Source organism: Neomonachus schauinslandi, chromosome 6, assembly GCF_002201575.2.
Source record: "Neomonachus schauinslandi chromosome 6, ASM220157v2, whole genome shotgun sequence".
NCBI lineage: Eukaryota > Metazoa > Chordata > Mammalia > Carnivora > Phocidae > Neomonachus > Neomonachus schauinslandi.
In genome coordinates, this window is record NC_058408.1 from 72,298,673 (window position 1) to 72,310,850 (window position 12,178).

The following is a 12,178-nucleotide window of genomic DNA, read 5'->3' on the forward strand; positions in this document are numbered from 1 at the left end:
CCTCCCAGCAGGAAGACAAATGTCCCAATCCCCATAGAATATAAGAATGAGGATAGCTTCTCTAGATAGAAACTCGACACCCGGTACGAAGGTGGCATTTGTCACACCACGGACACCTGAGAGGTGGTGATGCCTCGCTGATGCTCCGTGGTGACTGTATTGACAGTCTTGGATTTCATTTGGTCAGAGGAAACTGGACAGTTCAGGATTTATAGCATCCTCCTTCCCTTTCTCTGGAGAGAGAAAATGGAATAAAAGGATTTCAATGAGCCAGCTAGGGGGGAGTATAGGCTAATCGGGTGATCATTATTTTTTACAACTTGTTGACTTTTCCCAGAGGGTTGGGTGACCTGGAGAAAATGTTTTGGACTATAGCCTTCAAATACTCCCCTTTATTCTATTCTGCATTATCATATTCTTATTGGAGTCGTCTTACTAATGTATTCACTGGCAAGTTTAAAGAATGTGAATATATCAGGAAGAGCACGCCATGGGAAGGCGTCAGATCATTTCTTAAAGTATCTGCGTACTCTGCTATTGTAGAGTTTTACGGCTAAGAAGTAACACATTTCCCCTACACAACCAAACTAGAGGAAACAATTAAAAAGGTACCTGCCCAGAGTTAGCAGTAATAATTCACATTTCTGTGGGTCTCTGTCCTGGCTCCTCAAATATCACCCACTGGTTTCTGGAAGTCCCAGGAAAGTGCCTTACTTTGTGTGCACAATTATGTTCTTTTATTCCTCAGTGACTGTCACATTCTCCCGTTTGCCAGAAGTCCCCAAAACTGAGCTGCCTCCCAGTGGGGGCAGGAGATGCTGATAAGCCCTGTCGATGGCGGATACCACCATCCCTGGAACCTGTCCCAGAGCCTCCTGTAGCTGCTACAGATGGGGGTCACTCTCAATGCAGCATAATTTGCAGTATATTCTTGGATATCTGTAATTCACCAAAGTCAATATTCCACATAATCATAGTGTGTGCCTTCAATGTTGCACTCTCTTCAGGGTCCCTCAGGATAGATTCCACAGAGCTCGAGCTCCTTGAGATGGTAAGGGGTGTCTCATAGACAAAGAATTTCATAGACAAATGGGTTTGGGAAATGCTGGGACACACAAAAGTAAACAGATGTCTCCCCTGCATGCCTTCATATAAAAGTCCTTAATATGCTGATGTACATTGTGAATCTCAAGAAAATAAAAAGCGATTTCCTACATTTTCCATAGTGGAATCATGGGATTCTTTTTGTTTATAAAGCTTCTGGTAGGATTAGTTTTCCAAAGAACAAAATTTGGGGAACACTTTCTTAGGTTTTAGTGAAAATAACTGTAGGGTTAAATATTAAGTCAATTGTTGTTTTAAATGTACAAATTCAACTGATGCAAGTCTCTTTTTTTTAACCAAAAACAAACAAAAACCAAGCTTTATAAATAATTATGAAAATTATCTTCAGGGAAATAGATTAGCACTATGCAATGTTTAGAAGCTTACCAGGTTGCCAAGATAAAAGTATAATAGCTACTTGGAAGAATTTTTAAATTGTAAAGTATTTTTGAGCAGAGATCTTTTAAAATTATGTGTGGAATTTTTAATGAACATCCTACTCAAATCATCTTATATAATATCTGATACATAATCTTCTGACAACCTGGCCAGTTCCCTTTCTTCTCACGGCCGAATATCAGAATGCTTCCTGTAGGGTCTGACATGCCAGCATGCGGTCGTGGGCCTGCCCTTCATTAGCTGGATCACCACAAGCACCTGGATCTCTCTAAGCTTCAGTTTCTTTACAATTAAAATAGAAATAAAATAGCTAATATATTTCATTGAGATGATAAATTTAACAGCCCTGGCATTATGCCTGACGCACAGTAAACATAAAGCACTCACACATAATTCTGGTGCACAATGGAGAAAATTAGACGGAATCGGCTCAAAGATTCTAGCTCAGGTCATGCACATATTCTTTCAAGTGCCTGTAGCCTCCTGGCTTGGAAAACACCCCAAAAGCTCATCAGCTCCCTTCTCCCCACATTACCATTCCCAAACCGGGAAACCAAATGGGAATGGGATTATGTGTTAAAGCTGTGGTTTAGCCAACCTTGCCCAGTGTTGTGCTCCTCCTGCAGCTGTCAACCTCACTTTGAAGGATGGTCCCACCTGCCAGAGGGCATGAGTGATGGAGCAGTTGCTAAAGTAACAGAGATGTGTACTGTGTGAAATCTAGTTAAACTCCTTGCTATGCGCTCTCATTGCATCCTGGTACTTCTTTCATAAAATTCATCATACTCAACATTATGTATTTAATTTTTGCTTTCTACTCCTACCTGTCAGCTCAGTACCAGCAGGCACTGTGCCTCTCTTGGTGGTAACAACACCCCCACCATCTAACGTCCTGCCTGATGCCCAGGGGGAGCTCCATCAGTATGTGTGATACTGAACGCCACTGTGTACATTTTGCTGGTGTGGCCAAGCAGGGCTTTGGTTACCTCTGCATCAGGGTTATGCAGACCCTCAAAAACCCAGAATAACTACATCCTCGGAAATCAAACCAAACCAAAGCAAACTCACGCCTCTAAGAAAGAAGCTTCCAGTGCAGGTTTTGATGCAAAAAAAAAAAAAGTTGAGTAAGTTTATGATTTTTGTTTAGGAGAACCCCATGCAAAACAGAAAAAGATTTGTTTGGCGGCAGAGGGGGAGGGGAGAGAAGGAAGTGAAGTCAGACAAGACAAGAGAAGGAGAAATTGCAGGAGGGAACAAACAGCAGAAGAAGCAGCTGCTGGGATAGCGCACGGAAAGTGTCTGGCAGGGGAAAGCAGACCTGGGAACGGGCAGAGAAGTCAGCTGCATCCCCCTCCAAGAAAGAAGGGCATCAGCTTCTCAAGCCTCAGGACATTTTGGAGGATGGGCAGCAAACAGTTGGAGGTGGACAGCGCTAAGCAGCAGGAGCCTCCTAGCCACCAGTGCCCCATCTGTGTCCCTGGCCAAACATGTGTGAGAGCTGAGGATGAGCGCTGGCGTTCACTGTATTTAAAGAGATGATCAGAGCATCAATCTCTAGTACTCTTCTCTCTGGAAAACGTCTCTTGACCAAGAACAGTTCTTAGCCCTGGTTCCAGAACATCAAAATTCTTATCTCTTTCTCTACTTTTTGTGGAAACCTGCCGTTAACTTGCAATGTCCCCAGCAAATTCCCGTTTCCCTGGGATGCTCGTTCACAAAGTTTCCTTAAGCCCATGCCTTGCTCCCTGTCCCTTCAGGTACAGTTTTATTTTGCTTGAGATATGGAAACAAATGAAAAATTGGCTAGTACATGTTTTTTTCTGAGAAGAGCATAGTGTTGTTCTAGACGAGAACCATGCTAACATCCAGAATACCCTTTAGAAACATGAACAGTAATTTTTGTTCAGACCAACAAAAATTATAACCCCAGAAAGCAAACTATTATGGGTCTTCATGATAACATTGTTAACAAGAAGACAGAAGAAGATATGCTTCTTTTTGCCAATACTACCCTCTAGTGGAAAATGGGCAACAGAAAAGAGCCTGTTTTGGAGGTGCAACTGCTCCTTCATTGGCTGCATACCAGGGCATTTACACAAAAGCGGGTCTATGTCCCTTTTTCTTCAGACATCCCTGGAGCATAAATATAATGAGCTGTTGATTATGCTTGTTGGCATCATGTTTCAATAAATTCTCTCATTTGAAATCATGCATTGTGCAAGAACTTGTTAGCTATGATAAAAGACTGTAACCCCAGAATGTGTACAATGTACTATAAAGAGAAGACTGCCACAGTAGCTGTGTTGATTTATTCCTGGTCCTGCCAGTGGCAAGCAAAGGAAAGGAGGAGAAGAAACAGTCCTGTGAGCCTTCAGTTATTACTTACATTTGTGGCTAATCAGTCTGTGAAGCCAGATTATAAAAAATATCCACTACACATGCAGTTAGAAGGTGAATCTAGTGAATTCTTTGCCAGGAAAAAAAAAAAAAAAAAGGCAGGGAGCACTGTACTCAGTACTATTAGCATCTATATGACAACTAGAAAATTATATGCCTTTTATCCCCTGAAGAATCAGATTATCCAATAGTATCTTGTACCATTAAGGTTGTAAGTATCCTTTGAGATGGGAAAAAAAAGAAGAAAATTTATAGGAACATATTGAGTTTATGTGACCTTGGGAAGTCATGTACAGAAAAATTACATTGTTGGGCTCCTTTTCTGACCTTCAGAAGTGACAACTTAGGGGTGCAAAAGGATTTCTACCCCTTTACGTACAAGATTCACTCATTAAATTAATTGATGCTCTTGAAAAGAGCAGGAGAAAGTGTGCATGCAAATGTTTTATATATTTACTCCCTGCCTGGAACTTCAAGATCAATACCCTCCACCACCCTCATTATCAGAACGGTGCTTTCAGGTTCTTGTTCAGATTCTAAAGGTCATAACTATAAAGGAAACTTTTTTTATTTTTTGTTCATGGAAGTTTATGAAGACTGTATGTCAAAACACAGGAAATGGTATTTTTTAGTTTTTAGTTTTGCTTACAGTTAAAGATCTCTTATTTTTCATGAAAGCCTGCAGATTTTCTCATATTTACAACTCAGAAGTCAACTCTATTGTGAACATAAAAGCAAGTGCTTTTTGATTGTGACAGAATTATCCTGACCTCTTTGCAAAAAGAGGTGGTTATAATCAGTTAATTAGTGGGTTTCCAATTTACATTGTACAGGGAAGTTGTATCAGAACAGATATTAAAGACTAAGTAGAATAATTTTCTTCTTTTGTTTTTAATAGCAAGTGAGAAAAAGATGGGGAGTAAGATAATTAACAAATTCACCTTTAGGCTCAAATATGTCTAACCCTAAGTACCCACAACAATGCAGGGTGTAGTAATTATTTTAAAATAAGTAAATTTAAGAAATATAAATTGTCCATGTTAATATGCATTATTTTTGAGGAAAAAATGATATGCATTTCTTTATGAAACATAAAATGATTGGGGGAGAAATGGTCTTGCTCTCAAGGGACCAGATTTATTAATTTGGCTTTATTAATTTGGCTCTGCCAAATAAGTAGATTACTTTAGGCAAAGTCACTACTATCTGCAGAATCAGTGTCTTTACCTGTCAAATGGCAGGTAAGTGACATGAAGTCAGGCCATCATTTTCCTGAGTAACAGCAGTAGCCCCAGTGCCTAGCACTGAGTAGTAGAAGTGGGAGGAACTCAATAAATATGTGTTTAGTGAGTGATACGACATGAATAACAATGCACTTCTATCACTGAGTTGTAAAAATAAAAAAGATGCATATAAATTAACTTGAAAACCTCCTGCAGTAAATCACCATTGTTTTCTGTCTCTGGGAACATCTAATTCTAGGTGTCATTCTTGTGGTGTACTATAGGGAAAACATTCTTTAATCATTTTATGTTTGTAAAAATGCAAGATGGCATCAAAGGCTGTTTCATAGTTTGCATTTGAAATGTGCTAATCATCCCATTATGCTACGTATATCAAGAATTTTCAGTTGCAACAGAAACATTAAAGAGCTTTATTTGAAAAAGAACAGCAACACAACAAAGAAGCCACCATCCTTAACACCTGTCTTGTAGAATGGCACTTTTTATACAAGTTGCCCGTCCCTGTTTTCAAAATTCAAAACCACCTCATACCACTGGAAGTTATCTTCTGGGAAAGTTTCGAGCAGCCCTCCCATCTCCAGAAGGCATAATTTTAGACCGTTTGCTCAAGTGGAATGGCCTCCAGTTGCGGTTCCGCACATGAATATTATATAGGAGCTCTTCCAGCTTCCCCCAGGGCGCCACTCTGCAGTGAGAATAATGGGATTGAGAGGCTGGAAGGTTGACAGTGGCAAATGGGTTGTGTGATAGAAAGAGATGGAGCCAGTCTCCTAACTGTGTCCCCAACCAGCCGTCATGGGAAGCTCTAAACTCTTAATTGTGTTTTCCAGGATATGAATGATTATCCGCCCGTATTTAGTAAACGGATCTACAAGGGGATGGTGGCTCCGGATGCCGTGAAGGGCACACCCATCACAACCGTTTATGCTGAAGATGCAGACCCCCCTGTAAGTAAAGGACACGGATGCACACTCGGAAGTTTAGGGAAGAGAACCTTGCACACTCACACAGGACACACTTCCCAGGCAGCACACTCAGACTGAGTCCACTCTGTCCTCCCCCAGGCATTTCATGTGTGTTTGCTTGTAGTGCCCACCAGGACATGCACACTTCATGCGGTTATTACTGAACACAGTTAAGCAGATGCTTTCTATGTTGCTGGAATTCAGAATTTGCCACTTGCCAGTTTGTCCCGCACAAATGAATAGATGTGGAAAGAGTTCTCTGCATTTAGAGTCAGTATCATTTGGGTTCTTTATTTAGGACAGTGTAAGCTTAGTTGAGTTGGGTTAGGTTTTATCGTTATGCATCTTCCATTTTATTCATATATGACTATTTTGTTAGCAAACTCTAGATCAACGGATGACATAATGCTTATGTTGAATGTGTTAATTTTGGTAAGCTGAAATATTAATACTGTGTCTAGAACATATTTAATGCAGGCTTTATTATCCAAAATTTTACCTCTTTTGAGATAACCCAGATTGCCTTCCGAAATAGAGGATTTTCAATGAAAACATTATTACAGCAAAAGTGAGGTAAATTTTCCTTAATGTTACTACATTAATGAATGAAAAGTAACATATACAAATAATAGTACCTATATAAAATGCTTTGTATAGATAATTTGAGTGCTTTATAAATATTAATTATTCTCTTAATAGCCGAACGATGAAGATTTAAATTTTTTACTTTTGAGTGAGCTCCAACCATTAGTCAGTGGCTGATTTACTCTACAAAAATAAAATAAATATTAAATAAGCCATTTTAGGAGAACAAGAAAATAGAAAAAGACCCGAATTTTGTAAGCGATCTAGGAGTTCTGTTTCATATTGTTAATATAAATAATATTTGTGTAATGCCGTTTATTTAATAAAAGGTGAATGGCCATCAGAACATTTTTCACCTTCAACTGTGATAGGCCACATAGTCTTTTGTGACTGTAAGGTCTTGAAAAATAATAATGTTCACATGAAAGCAGTAACCTTTCACTCAGAAGCTCCTTTTCTCGAGTGTGTTAAAATGTCTTTGAACCTGATTTATTGCATTTTGGGAAATGTGATAGCCAAAATTTTGTAGATTTGGACACACCAGTCGAGATGGTGAATATGACATTGGTGCTTTATCTGCTTTTTAAGTAAACTGTCAGAGGTAGAAACTACTTTGAAATTAAGGGTACACATTCAGTTCTATTCAAGGCATGTGTTTTGAACACCAAGTCTATACTGATTATTTTGCTAACCAGTTTTTGCTCTCTAGACCTGACAATCATGTAGGAAAAACAGAATTGCACATAGAAATTATAACACACTCTACTAAATGAGCATAAACAGCACAGCATCTTAACATATTCATATTTCTTTTCTTTTTTAAAGATTTATTTATTTATTTGAGATAGAGAGTGTGTGTGAGTGGGGGCAGGGACAGAGGGAGAGAACCAGACCCCCCGCCCCTGCTGAGTTGGGGAGCCCAACAGAGGGCTCGATCTGATCCCACAACTCTGACCCTGAGATCATGACATGAGCCTCAATCAAGAGTTGGAAGCATAACCAACTGAGCCACCCAGACACCCCCAAATATTTGTATTTCTAAGAAATTTGTATTAGCACAGAATTGAAGGTAATGTTAGGATTAATGGTATTAATGTTGACAGACTACATGTAGGTATGCTGATCACCTATGTGCAACATACCCCGAAGTGTTAGTATGGATGGCAAAATCCTCACTTTCCTTCTGGCACCCACCACTGTGGTTCCTGGTTTGACTTTCAGATCACCCCACCGATGTGAGAGAAGTTGTCTTGGTATGTTATCTGTTCCATAAAGAAATGCTACTACTTATCTAAGTTATCTAGAGAGAAGCCCTGTTTTTACACCCCGAAGCTCTTTTATGGAAACTTACCAGGTTCAAATTTCATATTTCTGTTAAGAAGTTCCTAGGTTTGCATCCCCAGTAATAGTTTTTCACATTTAACATCTAATGCTGAATTTTCAGTAGACGAAAGGCAGATGCTAGTCATTCAACTGAAATACTAAGCATACTTATTTTAGCTAGTGAATATGTATTTTGTCAGACTCAGTTTTTTTATTAAGTTTTTTATTTTAGTTCCAGTTAGTTAACATACAGTGTTGTATTAGTGTCTGGTGTACAATATAGTGATTCAAATCTTCCATACATCACCCCGTGCTCATCACAACAGGTGCACTCTTTCATCCCCATCACCTATTTCACTCATCGCCCCACCAACCTCCCCTCTGGTGACCATCAGTGTGTTCTCTAGAGTTAAGAGTCCGTTTCTTGGTTTCTCTCTCTCTCTTTCCTTTGCTTGTTTCTTTTGTTTCTTAAATCCCACATATGAGTGAAATCGTACAGCATTTGTCTTTCTTTGACTGACTTATTTTGCTTAGCATTATACTCTCTAGCTCCATCCATGTTGTTGCAGATGGCAAGATCTCATTCTTTTTTATGGCTGATTAATATTCCATTGTGTATATATACCACATGTTCTTTATCCATTCATCGACTGATGGATTTTGGGACACTTCTATAATTTGGCTATTATAAATAATGTGGCTATAAACATAGAGGTGCATGTATCCTTCTGAATTAATGTTTTTGTATTTTTTGAGTAAATACCCAGTAGTGTGATTGCTGGATTGTAGGGTAGTTCTATTTTTAACTTTTTGAGGAGCCTCCATACTGTTTTCCACAGTGGCTGCACCAGTTTGCATTCCGACCAACAGTGTAAGAGGGTTCCCCTTTCTCTGCATCCTTGCCAACACCTGGTGTTTTTTGTGTTATTGATTTTAGCCTTTCTGACAGGTTATCACACTCAGTGCTGACCCTTGACACACCAGCAATCTTCTGCGTAACCAGTATTCAGCACTGAGTTTTTCCAGTGATTGCTGGCAAGCTGGATCCCTTCAGTTAGCAACTGGGCTACACCTACACCAATCAGAAATAAAAGCTTGATTCCATGAAAATTTTCAGAACATAAATTTCACATTACACAACTTTCAGAAGTATTATGATTGATTTTTCCTTTTATTACTTTATGTCCATGCCATAAATCCAGAATACATATTTTTTGGATGAGCTTGCAGAGTATTTTCTATTTGTTGCTATCATAAACATTTTGTAATTAGAAGATACGATGCAGGGCTCCCATGTGTATGTATGTACGTAAACACTTTGTGTATTTAAGGATCTCTTGTCCAAACTAGAAGGGAAAGTCCTTGAGGACAGGAATCAAACCTTAACTCCAGTTTGCATGTCCACATCCAATGCTATGCTTGAGACTTTGTGGTCTGTTAGGAAACATTTGTTAAATAATTGAATAAATGAATAAATTAACAGTGATTTCTATACTCTCCAGAATTGACAAAGTACTCCAGCTATTCAGAAATTTAGTGATTTGGGATGTTGGGAAAACTTGTGCATCTCTAGTTTGGCCATTCGAGGGCTGTGCAGATAGAGCGGGTGGATGCATGTGCAACATGGAGCCCAGCTTCTGTGCCCTCCTAGCCTGGGCATGGCCATGACTCAGCAGTAATAATTTTCACCTCGAGAGGCTGGCCACCTCATTTTCAAGGCATTGTGTTTCCTCTGAATGAAGGGAGAACCACCCACTTTTAACCTAGAAAATAGCAAAAACAAAATCCTTTGAAGTATCAGATGGAGAACCTGGGTAAGGTCTTAAAGCCAAAGAGAACAATGTTGCTGAATATAAATTAAGAATTATAAAATGCATGCTGTGCAAAACTAAAGTGCTCTAGAGGGAGGGGAAAAAAAAACCTACCAGGGACTTTTTTTTTTCCCCACTGAATTAAAGATGTTCGGGCTTTATTTTGTGACAGCATCGGCATTATGTAGCTCACCGGAGCTGTGAATAGGGAGTGACTGATCATTTTGGATATTAAAAACTGCTAACCTTTTCTTTCTGCTCACCAGAGACCTCTCACTCCAGAGTTACACAAAACAAAACTGCAAGTGTAATTTCCATTTGCATATTGTATTCTTCCAGAAGCTGCAGGCCAAACCCCGAGATATGAGAGTTCTCTTTGTGGGCAGGGCAGGTGCCTGACAGAACAGTACCCCTTGTGAGCATGTGGACGCAGAAAAGTTGGCATAAATAATTGAAGCTTACATTTTGCTCATTTCCAAGAAAGTATGAGAAATCCATGGAGGATCCTTTTCCTCATTCTTATATTATTCTTTCCACTTAATGCATTTTAGGAATTTATAGGATTACTGTTTAAAGTTAAGTCGTAATTGGAACATGTTCAATATTAGCAATTGTGACATTCTCATTTGCATATATTAGTGTATTGTTGACATTGAAGACTTCTTTTTTCAGATTTTGATATTCATTTATGAAATACATATACTCCATTAAAGAGATCAGTTGAGTATTCTCACTATATATTTTTTCAGAAACAATTTTTATAAAAGGCCAGTAATTACGAGTGTGTGGTGCTTTTTGCCTCTGCTGAGATTTTGAGAGCTATACTAGCCACTCAGAATTTAGACAAGCTGCCTGAAGAATTATTTCTAAAGTGTTTTCACAAGTGGCTTTAACATCCTTCTCAATCATTCAAGTTTCATTGGTCTCTAAGAGAGCAAAAGAAGTGGTCAGGTTTTCTTTCCTGTGATGCCTACCAGGTATTTTATTAAATTGACATGACATCACCAAATAATGCTAAGTAATGATGGTGATCTTGTCAGAATAATTAACCCTCCAGTTAGTCACTCTGTTGCAATCTAGTAGCAGAGGTAGAACAGTAGAAGAAAAGCAATTAATTGTCTGCATGCATGATTTGCCACTTGCTTGCTTTGCGGGTGAGAGTTCAAACTATTCAGGGCCAGGAGTTTGAGATTGTATTTTTGTCTCCATATGACATGGGTGTTCTGCATTCCTTTCCACTGATGTCTCTACAGATCTGATTTGCATCACCCACCACATACTGGCTTATGGGGTTATGCTGTACTGATTTAGATTATTGCTAGCAAAGTAGCAAAAACTTTGCTGTCGGAGCTCAGAGCCTACAAACCACGTTCACTGACCTTGGAGCATACGGGGGAGTGCACACAGCTCAGTGTTTGGTTTTTTTCCTTCACATCAAAGCTGTCAGGGAATAGTTACCAAAAACTGTTTTTGCGACGCATGTCAGCTTGTGAAAATTGAGTTGATGTAGCCCCAACCTGCGTCCCTCTGGTCTTGAGTACTTAATTAGAAAGAAAGCACACAGACAGTTGGGACTTGATCTTTAAAATGACAATGAGCTATAATTAGATTTGAGAGTGTAAATGAGTAGAAAAGGGAAGGTTTTATGAGAAAGTTTATACATGATTAATGTCTAGAAAAGGCTTATCTAATGTTTCAAGAATCTGTGTCATTTTCTTTTTGTGGCTTATTGATTCCTTTCAAGAACAATTACATTGTTAGCATTACTTGAGATCAGTATTAGATTTAAGTGTTTCAGAAGTAAATATTGCTCTTCTAATTAAAAACCTGCCATCTTACTAGGACTAAAGGGGCATTTTTCCTGTGTTATAAATGGTAACATCTGTGAAGTTTAGGGGTTTTTTGTTTTTTTTTGTTTTGTTTTAGCCTTTACAAAAGTGGCACCCCGTGATATATCAGTGGCTTAACCAGTTTTTGTTTTTTGGTTTATTTTAGAAGAATAAGCCTCATGGGGTTAGGATCCCAGTACACATCAACAGAAGTTTTCCAAGGCAATTGAGTGAAAAATAGCAGGCCTTCTCTGGGGCTCATCTAGAAGCCTCCCTTAGGCTTAAATCATGTGCTTTATTGTGAAGTGCTTGCCGGAGGAAATGGGAAAAGACCCTCTGAAAGAGTGTCTTGGCTTCTCATGATCTGGATTCTTGGCTTTAACACCCTCAAAGCCAAGCCACTGGTAATTCTTTTTTTTTTTTTATTTTTTTTTTTTAAGATTTTATTTATTTATTTGCGAGAGAGACAATGAGAGACAGAGAGCATGAGAGGGAGGAGGGTCAGAGGGAGAAGCAGACTC

General features: G+C 39.0%; 1 protein-coding gene across 17 annotated transcripts in view; it reads left to right on the plus strand.

Moving 5' to 3' along the window:
* The window catches only part of PCDH15 (protocadherin related 15), an 813,949-nt gene that overhangs the window by 616,376 nt on the left and 185,395 nt on the right, over positions 1-12,178 (plus strand). For all 17 annotated transcript variants that reach the window (XM_021696071.1, XM_021696072.1, XM_044916450.1 and 14 more), the window contains one exon: positions 5,975-6,091. In XM_021696071.1, the coding sequence (XP_021551746.1) occupies positions 5,975-6,091 (117 nt within the window). The remainder of the gene's footprint in view (positions 1-5,974; positions 6,092-12,178) is intronic.